We start from the raw sequence: 20841 nt of genomic DNA on the forward strand, positions 1-20841 counted from the left end.
AGGAATGTCAGATCAATGAATCAAGGTAAGCTGGAGGTGGTCAAACATGAGATGGCAAGACTGAACATCGACATCTTGGGAATCAGCAAACTAAAATGGACAAGCATGGGCGAATTTAATTCAGGTGACCATCATATCTACTACTGTGGGCAAGAATCCCTTAGAAGAAATGGAGTAGCACTCATAGTCAACAAAAGGGTGGGAAAAGCAGTACTGGGGTACAATCTCAAAAACGACAGAACGATCTCAGTACGAATCCAAGGCAAACCATTCAACATCACAGTAATTCAAGTCTATGCCCCAACCACTGAGGCCGAAGAAGCTGAGGCTGATCGGTTCTGTGAAGACCTACAACACCTTCTAGAACTAACACCAAAAAAATATGTCCTCTTCATCATAGGGGATTGGAATGCTAAAGTAGGAAGTCAAGAAATCACCGGGATAACAGGCAGGCATGGCCTTGGTGTACAAAATGAAGCAGGACAAAGGCTAATAGAGTTTTGCCAAGACAACACGCTGATCATAGCAAACACTCTTTTCCAACAGCACAAGAGGCGACTCTACACATGGACATTACCAGATGGTCAGTATCAAAATCAGATTGGTTATGTACTTTGCAGTCAAAGATGGAGAAGCTCTATACAGTCAGTAAAAACAAGACCTGGAGCTGACTGTGGCTCAGATCATGAGCTGCTTCTTGCAAAATATCAGCTTAAATTGAAGAACGTCGGGAAAACCACTAAACCATTCAGGTATGACCTAAATCATATCCCTGATGAATATACAGTGGAGGTGACGAATAGATTTCAGGGATTAGACCTGATAGACAGAGTGCCTGAGGAACTATTCAGGAGGCAGCAACTCAATCCATCCCAAAGAAAAAGAAATGCAAGAAAGCAAAGTGGCTGTCTGAGGAGGCTTTATAAGTAGCTGAGGAAAGAAGGGAAGCGAAAAGCAAGGGAGAAAGGGGAAGATATATCCAACTGAATGCAGAGTTCCAGAGAATAGCAAGGAGAGACAAGAAGGCCTTCTTAAATGAACAATGCAAAGAAATCGAGGAAAACAACAGAATGGGAAAGACTAGAGATCTTTTCAAGAAAATCGGAGATCTCAAGGGAACTTTTTGTGCAAAGACGGGCATGATAAAGGACAAAGAAGGCAGGGACCTAACAGAAGCAGATGAGATTAAGAAGAGGTGGAAAGAATACACAACAGAACTATACAGGAAATATCTTAATGTCCCTGAGAGCCATGATAGTGCAGTCACTGAACTTGAGCCGGACATCCTCGAGAATGAAGTCAAGTGGGCCTCAGGAAGCATTACTAACAACAAAGCCAGCAGAGATGACAGTATTCCAGCTGAGCTATTTAAAATCCTAAAAGATGATGCTGTTAAAGTGCTGCACTCAATATGCCAACAAATTTGGAACACTCAACAGTGGCCACAAGACTGGAAAAGGTCAGTTTACATTCCAATTCCAAAGAAGGGCAACGCCAAAGAGTGTTCAAACTACCGCACCATTGCGCTCATTTCACATGCCAGCAAGGTGATGCTCAAAATCCTACAAGCTAGGCTTCAGCAGTATGCGAACCGAGAACTACCGGAAGTACAAGCTGGGTTTCGAAGAGGCAGAGGAACTAGAGAACAAATCGCCAACATTCACTGGATCATGGAGAAAGCAAGAGAATTCTAGGGATGTCAGAGAATTTCTCCACAAATCTCGGGGAGGCTGAATGCCAGCGCATTCGCCCCCCCAAAATTGGTGGAGAAACGGTCTGCCCCCCCCGCCTCCCCCGGGATGCGACTTACCTTGCTCGAATGTCCCTGGCGGCCGCGGCGCGGCGGCTCGGCGGCGGTGTGGTGGTGGCAGTTCGGCAGCGGCGGTTCGGCAGCGGTGGCGATTCGGCGGCCGGTCTTCTGACCGGCCGCCGCTGGCGCCATTTCCAAGTTTTAAAAACAAACAAACAAACAAACATGATAGGCTACGTAAAGATTTACTAGATTTTAAAAAAACACCGTGATAGGCTATGTAAATGTTTACATAGCCTATCACGGCTGACTTTGGGGGGGGGGGGAAAAAGCGCGTATGTAAATGGTGGCGCCCATGGGCGCCGCCGTTTGCGTTCCTTATTTTGGCACGTCTAGTCTACGTAAACATTTACGTAGACTACGGCGAAATTAAGGGGAATGCAAATAGTGTTGCCCTTATTTTCACCGTAGTCTACGTAAATGTTTACGTAGACTACACGTGCCAAAATAAGGAACGCAAATGGCGGCGCCCATGGGCGCCGCCATCTGCGTACGCGCTTTTTTTTTTTAAGTCAGCCGTGATAGACTACGTAAACATTTACGTAGCCTATCACGGCTGACTGCAGGGATGCAAAGGGCGGTGGCTACGGCCGCCGCCATTTGCATCCCGGCAGGAGACGAGGTTTCGTGGCCGGAGGAATGGGGCACCTCCCCCCCGGCCAGAATTTCGGTAGGGAGGGACGGGGCGCCTTCCCCCTGGCCAGAATTTTGGGGGGAGGGATGGAGCGCCTCCCCCCCACCGCGAAGCAAGCTTCGGGATCAGGTAAGGGACTTTCGTCCATCCCTAGAGAATTCCAGAAAAATGTCTATTTCTGCTTCATTGACTACGCTAAAGCCTTTGATTGTGTGGATCACAACAAACTCTGGCAAATTCTTAAAGTGATGGGAGTACCAGACCACCTTACCTGTCTCCTGAGAAACCTGTACGAGGGTCAAGAAGCAACAGTAAGAACCGGACATGGAACAACCGATTGGTTCAAAATTGGGAAAGGAGGACGACAAGGCTGCATATTGTTGCCCTGCTTATTTAATTTATATGCAGAGTACATCATGAGAAACGCCGGGTTGGATGAATCACAGGTCGGAATTAAGATTGCCGGGAGAATTATCAGCAACCTCAGATACGCAGACGATACCACCCTAATGGCAGAAAGTGAAGAGGATCTAAAGAGCCTCTTGTTGAGGGTGAAAGAGGAGAGTGCAAAAGCTGGTTTGAAACTCAACATTCAAAAAACTAAGATCATGGCATCTGGCCCCATCACTTCCTGGCATATAGAAGGGGAAGAAATGGAAGCAGTGACAGATTTTATTTTCTTGGGCTCCAAGATCACCGCAGACGGTGACAGTAGCCATGAAATTAAAAGACGCTTGCTCCTTGGGAGGAAAGCTATGGCAAACCTAGACAGCATAGTAAGAAGCAGAGACATCACCTTGCCGACAAAGATTCATATAATCAAAGCTATGGTTTTCCCAGTAGCAACGTATGGCTGTGAGAGCTGGACTATAAGGAAGGCTGAGCGCCGAAGAATTGATGCCTTCGAACTGTGGTGCTGGAGAAGACTCTTCCGAGTCCCCTGGACTGCAAGGAGGTCAAATCAGTCCATCCTAAAGGAAATCAACCCTGACTGCTCATTGGAAGGACAGATATTGAAGCTGAAGCTCAAATATTTTGGCCACCTAATGCGAAGAGAAAACTCCCTGGAAAAGACCCTGATGCTGGGAAAGATTGAAGGCAAAAGGAGAAGGGGACGGCAGAGGATGAGATGGCTAGATAGCATCACCGATGCAATGAATATGGACTTGAGCACACTCCGGGAGGGAGCGCAGGACAGGAAGGCCTGGCGTGCTATGGTCCATGGGGTCACGAAGAGTCGGACATGACTGAATGACTGAACAACAACAATTTTGATCTCTCTGCCCCTCTTTCCTGTTCACCACTCAGGAAGTTCTTTATTATTTAATATATCAAGCAGTTTATGAATTGTGTAAATAATAAATAATATGTACAGTATATTGATTTTTGCTACTCATGGTGAGGGGCAAAGTGTTAGACAGGGAATAGAAGCCTCCCATCCCTGAACTAGTAAATACCCTGCTCAACATCTCTCCCACCTTGTCCCCCACCCACTCTATTCCCAGGGATTTTGCAAAGCAGTGTCTGTCTACCTACTTTCAAGGGAATATTTACAGCCTTATGGCTTAGTATCTTTTAGATTCTCAACATATAAAATGTCGCATCTTGGAGCAAATTCTGCGCTTTTGTGGGATGATCACACAGCGCCAAGTCCTGGCTAAGCATTGGGGAGGGGGGGATCCAGTAGGTGCAGGTTTGCTTCTTCTGCACTGCTAAGCTCAACTACATTTTTTCTTCTGAAATCCATTTGAGTTTCTGCTGCAAAAGTTTACACCATCTTTCTAACCATAATGCAGACTAGCAATTAAAACTTACTTTAGTTGACTGATTGGAGACTTCACGGAACCCACATCAGATCATATGCAAAATTCCACACAGAGGGTTGGATGCAGATTTAGGGTGCAATCATATCCGGATGCTTGTTAGCCTCCGATTTCGGAGGCTGACAGGCATCCTATGCAAAGTGGGATCTTCACCTCTGTGCTTCTCCCGCTCTGCATTTTTGCTAGATGGGTGTTTTTGCCCATCTAGCTTGGGCTCCGTGGAGGTGGAGGGAAGGAGGCTGTATCCCCGCTTCCCCAATCCCCTCCCTGCCCACAGAACTGCCCCCTTTCCTGCCTCTCCAAGATTGCTTTTGTGAACATGGAGAGGCAGCCGGTGAGGTTCTCTCCATGCTGGCTGCGAGGGGGAGGGGGGAGCTTAGACTCCTGGGTCCGAGGTCCAAGTGCTGACACTGACCTCAGATCCAGGAATCTGAACTATCCTATCCCCTGACGCAACGCTGGCTAGGGGCCATAGGATTGCTATCCCCATCATATTTAGCAGATCCATTGGACCTAAGTTAGTCATGACTAACTCATCCCCCATTGATTTCAATGAGTCTACTTTAGGTATGATAAAATCTGGATCCAACTCCTATAGTTTGCAGAATTATGGTGCTGGATTTCTGTATCATGATACGTGCACACACACACGCCCGCATATCATCATGGTTCTACTGAATCAAAGAATCGGCAAACCTGAACTAACTGCAGCAATTTTCGAATGCATGTCACCTTTCCAAACACAGCACATTTCCAGATACAGATTAAAAGATCTTTGTCCAAGTATAGCTTTCATTTCTTTCCAAGCCTCCTCGTCCAGCCTAAATTTAGAGGGAAATAATTGCAATAATTATGCAAGAAGCTTCCTTATAGTCCGCAGAAAACAGGAGATTTTTAAAGCTGCTAAGTGGTGGAAAGGAAGGCTTGTTTGTTCTGACAACACAGCCCTAAAAATAATTCCTTGCTTGAACTGCCAGAGATGGGAAATATTACAAATAAAAAAGGAGTCGACTTCTCTTTCAACTTTGCTGGATCAGCTTCTCCAGCCTCCCCACTCATTCTTACTGAAGATGATTTGCCGAAACACTTCTGTAGTATTATCAGGTGTTGTTTCAGAGGAAATAGGATTCAATTAAGGTACAAAGACATTTCAGATACTTTCTCTGCCTTAAAAAACCCCCAACCAACTATACTAATTAGTATTTTCAGCAACTTATAACACAACCTTGGCTGTTCCCCCAAAAGAACAGAAGCAAAAAGAACAGTCTTCTGTACGGTTATTTATTTATGTACCATATTTCTATTCCCCCCTTCCTCCTAGGAGCTCAGGTTGGTGTATAACAGCCTTCTCCAACTGGTGCCTTCCGGATGTGTTGGACTACAGCTTCCATCATTTCCAGCTGGCATGGCCTTTAACTGAGAACAATGGGAGTTGTAGTCTAACACATCTGGAAGGCTGATATATGGGGTCCTCCCCTTCCATTTTATTCTCACAACTCTGTGAGGTAGACTAGGCTGGGAGATAGTGACTGCTCAAGGTCACCCTTTGAGCTTCATGGTGTCGGCATAGGGTAAGAGGGATTGAACCTGGGTCTCCCTGCTTTATGTCCTCTAACCACTATGTTGCAATGCTTCTCTAAAGCAGGGGCGCAGAACCTCTTTCAGCCAAATTTCAGGGCTGCATTCCAGTGGTGGGCGGGGCCCAAGGCAAAGGGGTGGGGCCAAAAATACCAGCATATCTTAGTGTAAAGCTGTTAGTGGCAGTAGCTAAGCTTTAGGAGAGGTATTTCAACCTTTTATAATGGGGAAAAAACTGCACAAAAGCCAGGACACTTTGTAACAGCACATAGGAACAGGGGCAGCCTGTCCATATAGGCAAACTAGGCAGCTGTCTAGGGCGCCATGTTAAGTGGGGCGTCAAACTTGAGGAAAAAATTAAATAGTTAAAAAAAAAAGGAAAAATCCTTGCCTCTCTTTTATCTGATCTCAGAAACATTGGTTGGATGGATAGAAAAACCAAGTAATTATGATTCTGTTTAAATAAATAGGCAGACATTGGTTCTGGTTGGAACCAATGTCGCTCTGGTAGCATCCCATGGGCTCTCTGTGGGAGCTTTCTCAAACAGCTTTTTAAAAGGTTGAAAAACCTTTTCATTCCCCCCTGGAATTAAAAGGGGGGCAAAGCAACATCTGGATAACATCTTGGAGAAGAGTACCCCCCTCGAGATAGTGGGGGGGCTGGATTCCAGGATTATTTCTCCAGAGCTTTACCAATGCAAAAAGCTGTTCTGAGACTCCTATTTCATAGGAGAAAACAGGGCCGATGTGTTCCATAATAATATATGCTTTATCAAATATCAACAACTCCTGAGGGATGATTTAAGAAATATTAACAATATTTGAGAACATCTGAGGACCTGCAAGATCTGTTTGAGAGAAACACGACTGCACTGAGGAGAAGAAAGGAGCTGGCCTCAACTCCCCCCATACCCCCCATGTCAAAAGTTTCGAAAACAGAAGATATAGGGGAATTGATTACTCTGGTAAAGACTTTATCTTCGCAATTTACACAGCAAGCCAAAAGGTTGGATTTAATCCAAAATTCCATCACCACCTTGCAAGGAGCTGTGGATTTAATTAATGTGTCATGGCAAAAAATGGAGACGAAAATTAAAGAGGTAGAAGATCGAGTGGCAGGAAATGAAACTACGACACAAATTTGTTTTAAAAATGCCTCTGATAGAATTTCTCAACTGGAGGCCTTCACGAGAAGATCCAATGTACATATTATTGGGATTAAAAATCTGTCTAATGATGTAAAATTGCCTATTTTTGTGGATAAACTTTTGCACGAGATACTCCCTATCCCATTTGATTATTTACTTGATATTGAGCAGGCATTTTGTGTGCCAAATGCTAAAGCGACTGACTATACGATCATAGTCCAATCTGCAAAAGTCTCCACAAAGAATTATATCCTGCATTTGGCAAGAGAAGTTGGAAGCCTTTCCTGGAAACAAGATAAAGTTATGTTATTTCCAGATTACATCAAAGAGGTGGCGAATAAAAGAAAGCAATTTATCAAAGCAAAAAATATGGCAAAACAAATGAACTTACAATATTATTTAAAATATCCTGTTACACTTTGTATTGTGTCTGAAAGTCAGATGAAGACGTTTCTAAATCATGAAATGGCAGAGGCATGGCTGAACGTAAAAATGCGTGAAATTTCTGTTACAACCCCATGAATTGGAATCTTTAAACAAGCTTTGTTAACTGTTTGTGTTTAGTCTACATGATCCAGGCTGGGTCAGAAGATAAATGATTATACATATATTCATTTATTCTCTTTCATCTTTTTTTTTTTTTGTGCTTTTCTTTATGTTTTTTTATTTCAAAACAGATATGGTATGCTGTATTTAAATTTATTGTTTGAGGGTATATTGTGTACTTATATATCTAGTATAAAATATATTACTGACTGTTGAAGGTTTATTTTAAGTTTTATTATTATATAACACTATTTGTATTATTATTATTATTATTATTATTATTATTATTATTATTGATATAGACTTCTGGAAATGAATTGTAGACCTGTTTCTTTGGTATAAGATTGATGATATGATATTGAAATGTAAGGTTGTTTATTAAACTGTGAGATTGTTAAGGTTATAGATACAGTTTTTAAAATAGAATGACATCGGAGGCCAGGGGAGTATTGGAGTTTAAACTTAATTCCTTTAAGGGGAGGGAGAGGAAGAGGGGGAGGGAAGAGGAAAGAATCTTCTTTTTTCTTCACTTCCTTTCCTCCTTCCTTTTCCTTTTATTCTTTCTTTTTCCTTCTTTTTTTGTTATTGTGGTGTCCTTATCAGAATATTGTATTGCTGGGAAATTGTAATATTGATCATGTTGTTGGTATTTTTGGTATTGTTTATTTCATTTATAAAGATAAAATAAATAAAAATATATTCAAAATAAATAAATACGTTTAAAAAAAAATTAAATGGAAAATAGGGCCAAATATTTCCCAGTTTACCAAAAACCTCAGCCTAGATCTGCTTTGGGGATTGGGGATAGGAAGGGTCAGAGGAAGGTGCCTTAGACCAGTCAGGCCTTGGCTCCACCTAGCTCAATGTCGTTTATTGTTATTTATCTGTTTATTACGTTTCTATACCACCCAATAGCTAAAGCTCTCTGGGCAGTTTACATCAGGAATGGGAACCTCTGGACTGCGGGTTTCCCCAGGCATCCGGCAGCTTCCTCCCCTGGCCCCACCCCAGGACTGGCATCAAGGGGAGGACTGGCCAGGCACCTGCCGAGGGCCCACACCCCAGCAAGGTCCCACTGAGGAGAGTACCCTGGACGTGTGCCTCCACTTCACCAGTGCAGCCTGCTTGCTTGTTGAGGGATGGCCGACTCATGGTTCTCTAGATGTTTTGGCTTCCAGCTCCCATCAGCCCTAGCCAGCATGGTCAAGGTGAGGAATTATGGGAGTTGTGGCCCTCCAGATATTTTGGCCTACAAGTTGCCCACCCCTGATCTGAAGGGAAGGGGTCCCCAAGACCACTAAATTGACCTAACTGTACCATTGCTGCTGAGCTAAATCCACCAAAACACAGGCATTGCAATTACTGTTTGAAGCAACCGGAAATCCTAGCAAGGAAGACGATGCTGTAAAGTGTGTAAACTACCTTTGTAGACTGATCTTCACTTTGCCATCTGAGAAATGGAAGAGGAATCCATCCATGATCACAGCCCACTGCACTCCGAGGGCAGCAAGAAGAAGCCCGAACCCAGTGCTGCTGAAGCCATATCTCTTCAGGAAGGCCAGCAGGAAGGCAAAGCCGAAAATCACCATGACGTTAACATCTTGAAACGCTGTGGGGCAGAGACTGTTAATGTGGATGAGGCATGTCAGGCTGGCAGTGCAGCACCCAGGAGCAACTGGCTGGTGCTCTCAGAACCTGGGTACAGTGACGTGGGCCTTCAAGGGTGGATGGACAACCCAGGGCTGGCACCAAAGGTAGGCATGGCTGGGCACCTGCCAAGGGCCCACACCCCAGCGAGGGCCCACTGACGAGAGCCCCCTGGACGTGCGCCTCCTCTTCACCAGTGCAGCCTGCTTGTTCACCTGCCACTCGCCCTGGCCCAGACAGCAGAGTTGGCAAGGAGGAGGAGCAGCAGATGCCTCAGTCTCCTGGCTCCCTGGCACTCTGGCTGCCAAGCAAGCCAGGGGGAGCAATGGTGAGAAAGAGGAAGAGGAGCTGGCGGTGAGGAGGTAGGTCCACTGAGGGAGGGGGCCCATCGAGGGTGTCTTGGCCAAGGGCCCCCCAAAACCTGGAGCTGGCACTGTCCCACCCACTCTGTCACGGAGAGAAACCTCTTATTTCTGTTCAGCAGCTTTCCGCTGCTTAGCACTGAAAAGGGCTGCCTTCCTCGGTGCTGAGCAGTGGAAAGCGTCTTATCTCCCATCAGCTGCTGAATGGAAATGAGATCTTTCCCTTGGAGGGCAGAGGAGATGGGGCCAGGGAGAATGCTCTGATTCAGTCCTGCTTCTTCCTGAGTAGTCTTGCAGAGGCTTGTCTTGCTTACTTGTGAGTGGACATGATGCTTAAGCTTACTTCTGAGGAGAGAGGCTATTTGAACGTGCTGCTGAGGGATTCAGTCTTGCTTCCTTCTGAGCCTTATCCTGGAGCGGTTTGTCCTGCTTACTTCTGAGTAGACATGCAGAGGCTTGTCCTCACCTGCTTACTTGTGAGGAAACTTTTGCCTATGGCCCTACCCACAACTCTAATGCTGTCCCTAAGAGCTTCTCCAAAATGGAATCTGGCCCTTGGGCCAAAACGTTTCTCCACCCCGGTCTTCACAAACCTTTTCTGAGCTGATGCCTTCCAGATGTGTTGAATTACAAGTCCTATCATCTGCCAGCATGGCCACTGGCTGTGCTGGCTGGGGGATAATGGGAGTTGCAATCTAATATATTTGGAGGGCGCCAGATTGGGGCAGGCTGGTCTGCACTGGCCCTGTGCACACGTAACAGGAAGCCATGATGGTTAGACAATTTGTGCTAACTATGGTGGCTTAGCGTGTCAGGGGGTGGGGAGAAAAACCCACTAAGCATGGTTCCAAAACTATCCCAGGTAATCATCCCCCCTGCAGCAGGGTTAAGGGGCCCTGGGCTGGCTTACAGTTACGTGTGGTGGGCTCCTTGTCATTTCTGGCCCATGACCATAGAGATGGCAGCCTAGAGCATCCCGTACCGCTGGTGCCACTCGAACTGGTGCAGACTTTCTCTGTGGTTGCCGGCACATCACAACAGATCGAGTGGCCGGCGCATGTGTTTTCGTGATGTGAAGGCCACTTGGATCACCGGCAGCAGCAGTGGGATGATGGTTACGGTAAATACGGAGGGGGTGTCGTTATGGTAACCATGCAGCGCCTCGTGGTTCCTGGTCATATGATGGGTGTGTTGTGGTTTTGCTAGGCTACACCCCCTCCGTAGTTACCCTAACCACCCTCTCCCTGTGTGCATCTCAACAGGGCCACTGACTGGCAGTGGCTCTCTCTAGGGTTGCAGACAGGGGTCTTTCCCAGTCCTATCTAGAGATGCTGGGGACTGAACCTGGAACCTTCTGCAGCCAAAACATATGGACTTCCACTGAGCTACAGCCATTTCCCTGCCCTTCTTCAGAACCATACAGTTCCCTAAAAGATGACCCTGCCTGGGTGTGCACATTCATGGCTTTAACACAGGGGTGTTGGACCTCCGGCCCAGGGGCCAAACCTACCTCTCTAGAAGGTCATGCCCCCTTCCCCTGGTCTCCCCCTTTCCCCAGCTACCAATCAATTGGTAGTTTCCTGGCTGTTCTGCAGGTCCCCCCGCGCCCCATTCCAAAAGGCTGAAATGCCTCTCTTAAGCCTTAGCTACTGGCAGGAAGAGCTTTAAGCTAAAACACGCTGGAATTTTTTGCATCTTGGTTCCATCCCTTTTGCCCTGCACATTTGCCTTTGGCCCCGCCCACCACTGGAATGTGGCCCCCGAGAGCATCTCTGAAATTGAATTTGGCCCTTGGGTGGAAGGAGGTTCGGCACCTTTGCTGTAATATCTTATGGGCAGATCAGATGTCACAGGTGAGCAAGATGAAATATTTCTGTTCTAACTTGACATTACTATGTCATAAAGTAGATTTTGATCATGGTTTTTCAAACTGGCCTCTTCTGTTGTGTTAAAGGTGCTCTTTTAACAGGGACTGCAAGTGTTTTATCTCTAAACGCTTTTCAAGGCACCAACTAAAACTTCTCTGGTTGAGTTAATATTTTCCCCACATTGCAAGGACATCAGTTGGCTGCCAGCTGGGTTCTGGGCCCAACTTGGGAAGTCTTAAATGGCTTGGGCCCAGGCTAGGGAAAGGTGAACATGTGATGTCTGAGTTAGTTGAGGGTCTCTGAATTCGTCCGCAAAGTTCATTTCACCTCGTTTCTGTTCCTGTTCCCTTTTTTTTTTTTTGGGGGGGGGGACAGGAAAAATGCAGATTTTGGTTTGGCAATGCACATTTTCAGAAGTATGCACTTTCGAACACGAACACAAGTTCAGGATTTCCCAAGAATTGCGTTCCCACTCATGTTTGGGGTTGCAAACACAACATTTGCATGATTTGCTGCAGGAACGAAATTCTCATACTTCCATAGTCCAGGATACCTAAAGAACCATCTTCTCCCCAGTAACCTAGAGTGGTGAGAAAAAGGGTTTGAACCCCTTAGGACTGTCACATATTTCCAATCTAAAATGTTATTAGATCTTAATCTAACCCCATATTCCTAGAAAAAGAACAACAGATAACCTGATTAAACAAATTACACACAAACATAATAAATTTTCAACATGTATTTATCCACAACTGATTAAACATTCAATATCCATGTGTGAAAAAGTATGTGAACCTTTAGATTCAGTACTTGGTAGCACTCCCTTGAGCAGTAATGACTTCAAACAAGCATTTTCTGTAACTGTTGGTCCGTCTCCCACATTGGTTTTGTGGAATTTTGGCCCATTCTTCCTTGTAGAACTGCTTCACCTCAGTGACATTTGAGGGCTTCCTTGCATGAACAGCTTGCTCCAAGTCCTGCCACAACATTTCAATGGCATTTAGGTCCAGACTTTGAAGTGAATGTTTAGGATCATTATCTTGTTGACCCACTTTCAGGTCTGCTTCAGCTCACAAACGGCTGGCCTGACATTCTCCTCTAGAATCTTCTGATACACTGCAAATTCATGGTTGTGTCAATGATGGAAAGCCATCCAGGTCCTGAGACAGCAAATCAGGCCCAACCCATCACATTCCTACCACCATGCTTGACAGTTGGGATGAGGTTCTTCTTTTCGAACTCAGTATTTGTTTTTCACCAAACATAACGTTTCTCATTGAGGCTAAAACGTTCTACCTTTGACTTGTCTGTCCAGAGAACATTGTTCCAGAAGTCTTGGGGATCATCTATGTGATCTTTAGTGAACTTCAGATGGGCAGCAATGTTCTTTTTAGAGAGCAGTGTTTTCCTCCTGGCTATCCTTCCATGAACACCATTCTTGTTCTGATCATCAAGTCATGAACAGTCACATCAACCAAGGTGAGAGTGGCCTGCAGATCTTTGGCTGTTACTCTGGGGTTCTTTTTGACTTCTGGACGATGCACCGGTTTGTTCTTGGAGGATTTTGGTAGGACGACTGCTCCTGGGTAGAGTGACTGTGGTCTTGAACCTTCTCCATTTGTAGACTATCTGTCTGACAGTGGATTAGTGAAGCCCCAAATCCTTAGAAATGGTTTTGAAACCCTTTCTAGACTGATGAGCAGCAACAGCTGCTTTTCTGAGGTCCTCAGAGACGTCTTGATCATGGCATGACGTGTTTCCACACAACTGTATGCTGAAGACCAAACTCACAAAGTGTCCGATCCTTTTATAGGGTGGGGTCTCCCAAATTCACCCCTGAAGATCTACCTGTTTACTTAAATACCTTATTCTAATTATTCCATTTAATTGAGCTGATACAACCAGGGGTTCACTTACTTTTGCACATACCCTGACTGTTAAGTACTCATTGTTTGCCTAATGTATACATCGTTTAATTTCACAAATCATAGAATTGTTTAATATAAATGCTATTGGATATTTAGAAAAGGACTGGTTTTGATTCATGAAGGCTATTGTGGTAAAACTATGGAATTTCCGTAATTATCATTAGAGTTCACAAACTTCTTGCCACTGTACCTGCATTTTCAGTTCTCTGCAGACCCTGTTCAGATTACCATCTGAGGTAATGTGAGCAGGGGGCTTGTCCACAGTAGAACTGAAGCTCTGGAAATGCCTTTCGGGAGGAATTTGTTCTGTCCCATCACCTATGGCCTTCCAATGCAAACATCAGTGGCACAGCGAGGTAATTTTAGACCTTGGACTTAATGGCTTTACAGCACACACACCCTTTAGATGCTCATGCTATATTACTTCAGTTGTGAAGCACATGAACATTTCTCTTCTCCCCAACTCCACTGCCATTCCATGCTTTACAACTGCTTCTAGATATCTTAGAGCAAAACAACCCTGACGTTAAAAAGGAGAAATACTCTGAGGAAGTGCAGTTTCCAGTTGAAATGTGCTTAAACCATAGCATCATCATGACTACAGGAATAAAACTGGCTTTTCTTCTGCTGCCCTGATGCTAAACACATTCACTTGGGCATAAGCACCATTTTATTGTCGAAAAGAATAATGTAGATTTAAAGTAAAAATATGAAAATAAGCACACATGTATAACCATGTGCATGCCTGGCCAGCTGCCCCCTATGAAATATTTTAAAGAAGAAAGGATGCTGTGGGGAGCAGCATCGGCCCCATGGGTCAGGTGCTGATGGCAGGTCTGTTTGGCATTGCCTCATCACCTGCTGCTCTCTGGGTAGTTATTTGGGGCCCCCAGGTCTGAGGAGCAATGGACCTCAGCCTCAAGGTCCAGTCCCTGGTGCACCACTGCAGGGAGTGTGTTATTTTGTCAGTCCTTTGGCCTCCACATTGCTGTACCGTTCTGGGGACTCTACTTATTTTCTGATTGTTTGATCTTACACTTTTGTTGGATTTATGTGTGTGCGGGCTGCTGTGGAGGGAAACATTTAAATATAAAATATTAATATATTTTAATACATTAAAAATGTATACTTTTACAGAATTTTGGGCCAAGGGCAGGCATGTACCTTGGGGTTAACACCCAAGCAGAATACCAGTAGCCCTGTACCACAGTAGAATAGCTGAGTGGTCTTCCTCCATGCTGAGTTGCCCAGATGCAGGATGGAATTGCTCTAGGTGCTTTATAGCAGGCAGTGGCATGGGATTGGCTCCCTGACGTCACCTGATTCCACTCCTGCCAGGAAGAATCTGGGCTGTCATGCAAGTGCCCCCAGCTTATATGACCTTTCTGCTGCTCTCTTCTCCAGTCAATAGCCGTGGTGATGCAAGGAGCCAGTGCCTGGTGCAGTTTTGCTCCCAGTTTCAGCACTGCGATGTCTGAAACCAGACTGGGAAAGAGACAAAGACCATGGCCACACCTTGCAACAAGTTTATTGCTCAGTCTCGTTATGTAAGGACTAGAGAAAAGGACTGGGGGGGAGCACATTTTTTAAAGTCTGATCTATGAATAGAGTGCTAATCCTTCAGATTTCACTGAAAAAAGGCTTAATTGAGATAAATCCGGGAATGGATAATGAATGTGATAAGTAAAACTGATGGGGGAATTCTCTTCACACAGATTCAGTTCCAAACAAATCAGTCATTGGGGTGAACATTATACTCAAAGCTGCTTTGATAGAAGTCTGTTATAAGCCAAATTTGTCATAATCCAAACTCCTACACCCTGGTTTTTCCTTGCAATTTGGCAACACTGAAAATAAAATTTTGATGAGCCAATTGAAGAAACGTTCCTTTTCACTTCAAGCAGTTAAAATATCTGCAGAGCAAAGGCCAGCCAAGTGCAGGTTTCCACTATCTGAAAAGATTGCATTCCATTACTTACTTAAATTGCATAAAACAAACAGATGACACACTTCAAACAAACAAGTTTTCACCTTTCATAATTTTAATTGGAACAATGTAATCTGCCTCCTAATCATCCTAAGAATGATGGCAGAGTACACAAATTGCATTGCGCTTTGATTTATTGTTCAAGAATCCTTGAACCATAAATGAGTTTCAATTGGCTCATCAAAACTTTGAGCAGAACGTTTCCAGTCTCTTTGCATGCTTTACAAGGAAAACAAGACCTTTAATAAAAGTAATGTTAGGTCCAATGCCATTTTAAGAAAGAATGCAATCATGGAGAGTCCTTTCAACTCTTCACAAAATTGGTTTAAATACACAGATATCCAGAGACCATTCTGTGTTGTGTATTCAAGCGAAAAATGTAGGGTAAGATGGCCATCATGTGGCAGCCTGAAGTCTTGCTAAATTTGCTTTGGCTTAAAAAAGCCATCTTCGGGCACAAAGAGAAACTCTGCGCAGACATATTGTTTAACCATGGTTTGTTTTCCCTAACCAACTTATGTCAAAAACCTAAACCATTGACATGAATGGGTCACAAGCCAGGATATGGAACGATAGTTTGAGGTGGGTTTGCGTTAACCATGGGTTGTGTTAAGGAAATTGACTTGGTTTGCACAACATGACAGCCTGTGGGTTAAACACTTCCACTTTTACTTAGCAACCCAGGATCGACTCCTTTGTAGGTTGCTTAGCATGTCATCCAAACCTGAAGCACTGGTTTGTTAACAATCGTTTGTTGTTGGGTTAACCGCTGGGTTGTTTAGCCCCTAAACAACCCAGTGCTCTGGGTTTGGATGACATGCTAAGTAATCTATGAAGGACCTTCATAGTGGCCCATGGGTTGCTAACCCCTGGGCTGCCATGTTGTGCAAACCAGCCTATTGCTGTAACCACCATAGTTAAAGCAATTTCCCTTCCTCTCCAGCTTGTGAGGTGACAAGCAGGTCACACTGGTGTCTTCATAGAAAGAGCTTGGCTTAGAAACCTCAAACATGGTCTTATTGCACATTTGGGATCTTAACTGAGGTTAATGTGGTTAACCATAACCTTGCCAAACCTTGGTGAATGCTAATCATGATTACATGTGTTTGTCTGTACCGAGGCAACAAGAAGCAGAATTTTACTGGATGAATTGGTGCCAAATTTTGAGAAGATCAGTCACACGATATGAAACAAGGAGATAGCCCACCCAGCCATTCCCTTTGGCAAGGAACTGCTTTGGTCAAGGTCAAATGTAGCAGGGGCTTCCTTCTCACAAGGACCACAGGAAAAAGTCTAGAGCTTCGGGTGCTTTCCAGCCTTCACCATCTGTAGGGACACAAGATGGTAGGAGGGATCTTGTTGGTGAGGACGAGCTTGTAAAGGTAGTTACTCCCTAACCATGTAATCTGTGATACCAGCCCGAAGAGAGAGGTGCAAGACAATTCTAATAGCTAAAGGAAAGATGGATGGGGAAGAACAGTATTGGCAAGTTTCATCATTGGTTCAATACCTATGGGCCACTTCAGGCATCATTATTTTTGATACAGGAGCATGTACCCGCAACACAAGATGGCTTGGAAGCTCTTGCACCACTTCTATTCATTTCAACCAGGCTTGCATAGACTCTCCCCAGTAGATTGTGCTCATTGGCTGCAATTCAGCAGCTCCAATATCTGTGCAGGGGCTCCCCCTTCTTTTCTGTATGGTGAACACTCCATGCACATGACTGCAGAGTTTCGTTGTGCATTCGCAGAGAACTTCCCTTTACAGACAACAGGGAGCCCATGCATACATTGGGTTGGATCCAGATTTATGCTGGATCGATTACACTGGCTGAAGTGGGCTTCCCCTCCCCCTCCTCCCCCATGAAAATGCTACCCAAAGGGTGAGGAGACCCTGCTGAATGGAGTGAGCTGTGGTGTGTGAGGGGGAAAACCCAGAAATTGGATGGGGGGAACTTCTGTGAGCGGAGCTCTTTCTCTTGCGGACGGGTGAATCCTGGATCCACAGAGAGTTTTTTCTTACATCTATTGCCCTCTACCAATGTTCTCCTACCCTAGACAGTGCTATTTCAAGAAGGTTGCTGCCCTTTGTGTTACAGAACACCATTTAACCATTCTAAATTGGTCAGTACAGGATTGTAAATATCCACTAGCTTAGTCACCTGCAGTGAGCATGAATTGTCTCTAGGGAAGCTTTATATAAAATTGTTCTTTTTGGCTGCCAACATTACATAGTATAAATTATGCAGGGGCAGGAGGGCTAGTGAAAATCTCTGGGGGCTAATAGTTTGTGTGGATGTATTTGCAAGACTCAGCCTAAGAGGATTTATACCCTGCCCTTCCAACTTTAAAAAAAAACACAGTGCTCTGTGAGGCAAGTAAGTGGATAAAAAGCTGCTCACAAAGAATTCAAGAAATATTTGCTCTTCTTCTCAATTGTTACCAGCAAAGGCATACTGTGTAAATTATTTTTTCCTCAAATGGTGGACAAATGAAAACCTAACTAGCCAATTCTACTAATATTAGATTAAGTGACTTTAGTTTAGTTGATGTTTAAGTCAATTTATCAGTTAAAACATTTCAATCAACTAAAATGTGCCCTGTTGTATTATTGGTAAACAGACTTTTAAACCATTTAAGATATTTTAAATATTAAAAAAGCTGATGGCAAGAGCGATCTCTAGAGAGATTATCTGTGAGACAGGAGGAATGCCTCCAAGTCTAAGGTGATGCCTTGACCATCTACAACCAAGATTTAGAATTGTTTTTCCTCATATGCAAATATATGCAGATTTTATCAAAGGTTGCATGATTAATTGACCAAAATTTCTATAAGCAGGTAAAAGTCTTATTTTTTTAAAAGCCAAGTATGTCTACAACCCATAATAATCTGGGCCACTTAAAACAAAAACAGAAAACAACTTTATCTGCAAGAAAATGTTTATTTTTTGTAAACCCCACAGAAAAAAAAAAGGATGCAGCCAAGACTGAGAATTTCAATGAAAGTAGTGCCCAAAAGGCAGCAAAAATAAAAAATAAAAATAAAAATAAAAAAATGGGGGAGCCTCAACACAAAACAAACGTCAGTGACAACGGTCCATGTTTTGCACAAAGATGAAAACCTATGACATTTCTGAGTAACACTTTCATGGTGACAATTACACAAGATGATTCAAAAATGCAACATGCACACCTGGCTAAAGCTAGAAGATTTTATCTCAAAAGAATCTCTGATTAAAAATGATGGATCTTTAATACTCCTATTTTTATTGACTTGCTTGTCCTACTTAATTTTCTTTAAACAAGGCATACCTGCCAATTCATATGAAACTTTAAAAAATGTCGTTGTTGTTTTTTTTTAAAGAAGAACCTTGTCCTTCCAGAGTCCACTGCATGTTTACAAAATCATAATGGTTTGATTTTATAATTTTGCTAGTTGCTAATACAATTTTGTATCCCTGCCCCACTGCCCCCTCCCACCCACACCCCAAAACCTTAAACACTTCGAAAGTCGCCAGTGCAACACACTTCCTACCAATGCACAATATACACTGAAACTTAAATCTTTGTGCAATTTTATGAGTTTCTTTTTTAAAACTCTTTTAAAAAACTCCTTGGCACAATGGCTGAGATTTAGTCAGCCCCACTGAAATTAAATTGTCAAACACAAGATGATATAAAGCGTAACTGCAGTTGACTTTAAAAAAACACAAAAAAACTCAAACTGCCGCTTTTATGATCTAGCTTGTCTGTCTCTTGTATACAGTACATTGCATAGTTCTGCCTTCACCAGAACTCCCTCTGTTACTGCTGAGCCCTCTACAGCATATCCTGATCAAGTGAACACTGTTGGATTCTGTACCCAAAACAAACAAACAAAAAAGAGATGTAACGATGGATTACAACAGGCATCCAAATTACCATGTACGATTTGCAGTAGACTCTGTAAAATGAGCTGGGAGTTATAAGGTAGACCAGCCTTCCCTAACCCAGCGGCCTCCTAATGTGTTGGACTACAACTCCCATCACCACAATCAGCAGGGTCACTGGGCATGTTGGCTGAGGGTGATGGGAATCGTAGTCCAACACAGTTGGGGGAACACCAGGTTGGGGAAGGGTGAGCTAGACGATAGTGAAAGGGGGAGAAAATTCTTAAAACTATCAAGTTTCCTCTTGAAATATCTCTTTTCCCAAGGCACTGTTGAACAAGACTGTTAGCAGTTCTCAAGTGACTAAACACACTGATGGGAATCGAAACACCTCACACAATGGCCAAGGTTACATTATCATCTACACATTCTGCATTACTTATGCCTTCCATTAAAATGGATGCCCCCTTAAATATGTTTGGTCCTTAGAGGGGTAAGTCAATTGATTTCTTGCACATATTCTTCCTCCCCTCTACCCTGACAACACACAGATATTATCAAAGCTTTGTTTGACTAGAAACCCTTGCATTCTAAAAAAAAAAAAAAACCCTAAAGAATTTCCATCATTATTCCTTGTCATTTTTAATTTGCCATTTTGGCTTCATTATGTTTTTAAAAACAAAAACAAAAGAAGGGTTTAGAATCAAGCAGAGCTCCATGTTTTCTTAATCTTTTCAAGAGGAAACCTTGCAAGAGTGTATTTATTTTTTAAAAGAACAGAGGCAGAATTTGCTATGTGAAAACCAAGTTATGGGTTCTTTTTCCCCTTAATGCATTGGCCAAGAAAAAAACGGTAAAGTTCTGTGAGGTTTTCTAAAAATTTACAAGAAAAAACTGGTGGGCAGTTCTAGCCAAATCTTGGTGCTGGGGTTCTTTCCCCCCACTTCCCTCTTTTTATTTTTATTTTTTTAAACAATAAATCAGTACAGTCTCACACAATACAAATTTCATCTTGACTGCAAGAGATTTTTCTGTGTGATGCCTTCCGTGTGACAAATCGAAAGTTGGCATTTACTTCTTCAGGGGTTGATAAACAGAGGCATTGGGATCAAGTCCGGAAGGGCTGGTCTCCACAAATTTGGAAGAGTAATGTGGGGAAACAGGACTCAGCGTGCTGGTGGCTGCAGTGTACGTTATGCTGGGCATTACTGCCATAACTTCTGCGATCTTCTGTTTTAGGTCCTTGATTTCCTGATCTTTTTGAATTATTTGCCCTGCAATATTAAACAAAAAGAAGAAAAGAAAAGGGTCACCCACTACCAGCACACAACAGACCAGACCCATGGCCAAACCAGTTATGACAGGGAGCCTACGGTACAAGGAGTGGGGATCACTGCAAATCCATGTAAAACAGCGAACACCTAATTCAGTCCATGTGTATCTGTTAGGGAGGAACATGAATCTTGCATTAACTTTGTGCACCCTCTGCTGGCTGAAGTGGCAGTTTACAGTCCACAACTAATCACTACTGGCCCTGAGTAGGAACGGGGAGGGGAGCCGGGTTTTGCACACTTTTTTTGCACATCCTTCTCAGCAATGTTTGGCGGGCGGGGGGGGAGAGAGGGGTTCAAAAGGGCAC

The 20841-nt window shown here is 43.8% G+C and overlaps 1 protein-coding gene across 2 annotated transcripts in view; it reads right to left on the minus strand.

The window, feature by feature from the left end:
• Positions 1–18656: 18656 nt before the first annotated feature.
• The window catches only part of MACO1 (macoilin 1), an 83985-nt gene continuing 81800 nt past the window's right edge, over positions 18657–20841 (minus strand). For both annotated transcript variants that reach the window (XM_084815868.1, XM_084815869.1), the window contains exon 11: positions 18657–20476. In XM_084815868.1, the coding sequence (XP_084671994.1) occupies positions 20274–20476 (203 nt within the window). In that variant the 3' untranslated portion in view covers positions 18657–20273. The remainder of the gene's footprint in view (positions 20477–20841) is intronic.

This window comes from Heloderma suspectum, chromosome 10, assembly GCF_057233095.1.
Source record: "Heloderma suspectum isolate Gila_16-S chromosome 10, 16-S_ref, whole genome shotgun sequence".
NCBI classification, from domain to species: domain Eukaryota; kingdom Metazoa; phylum Chordata; class Lepidosauria; order Squamata; family Helodermatidae; genus Heloderma; species Heloderma suspectum.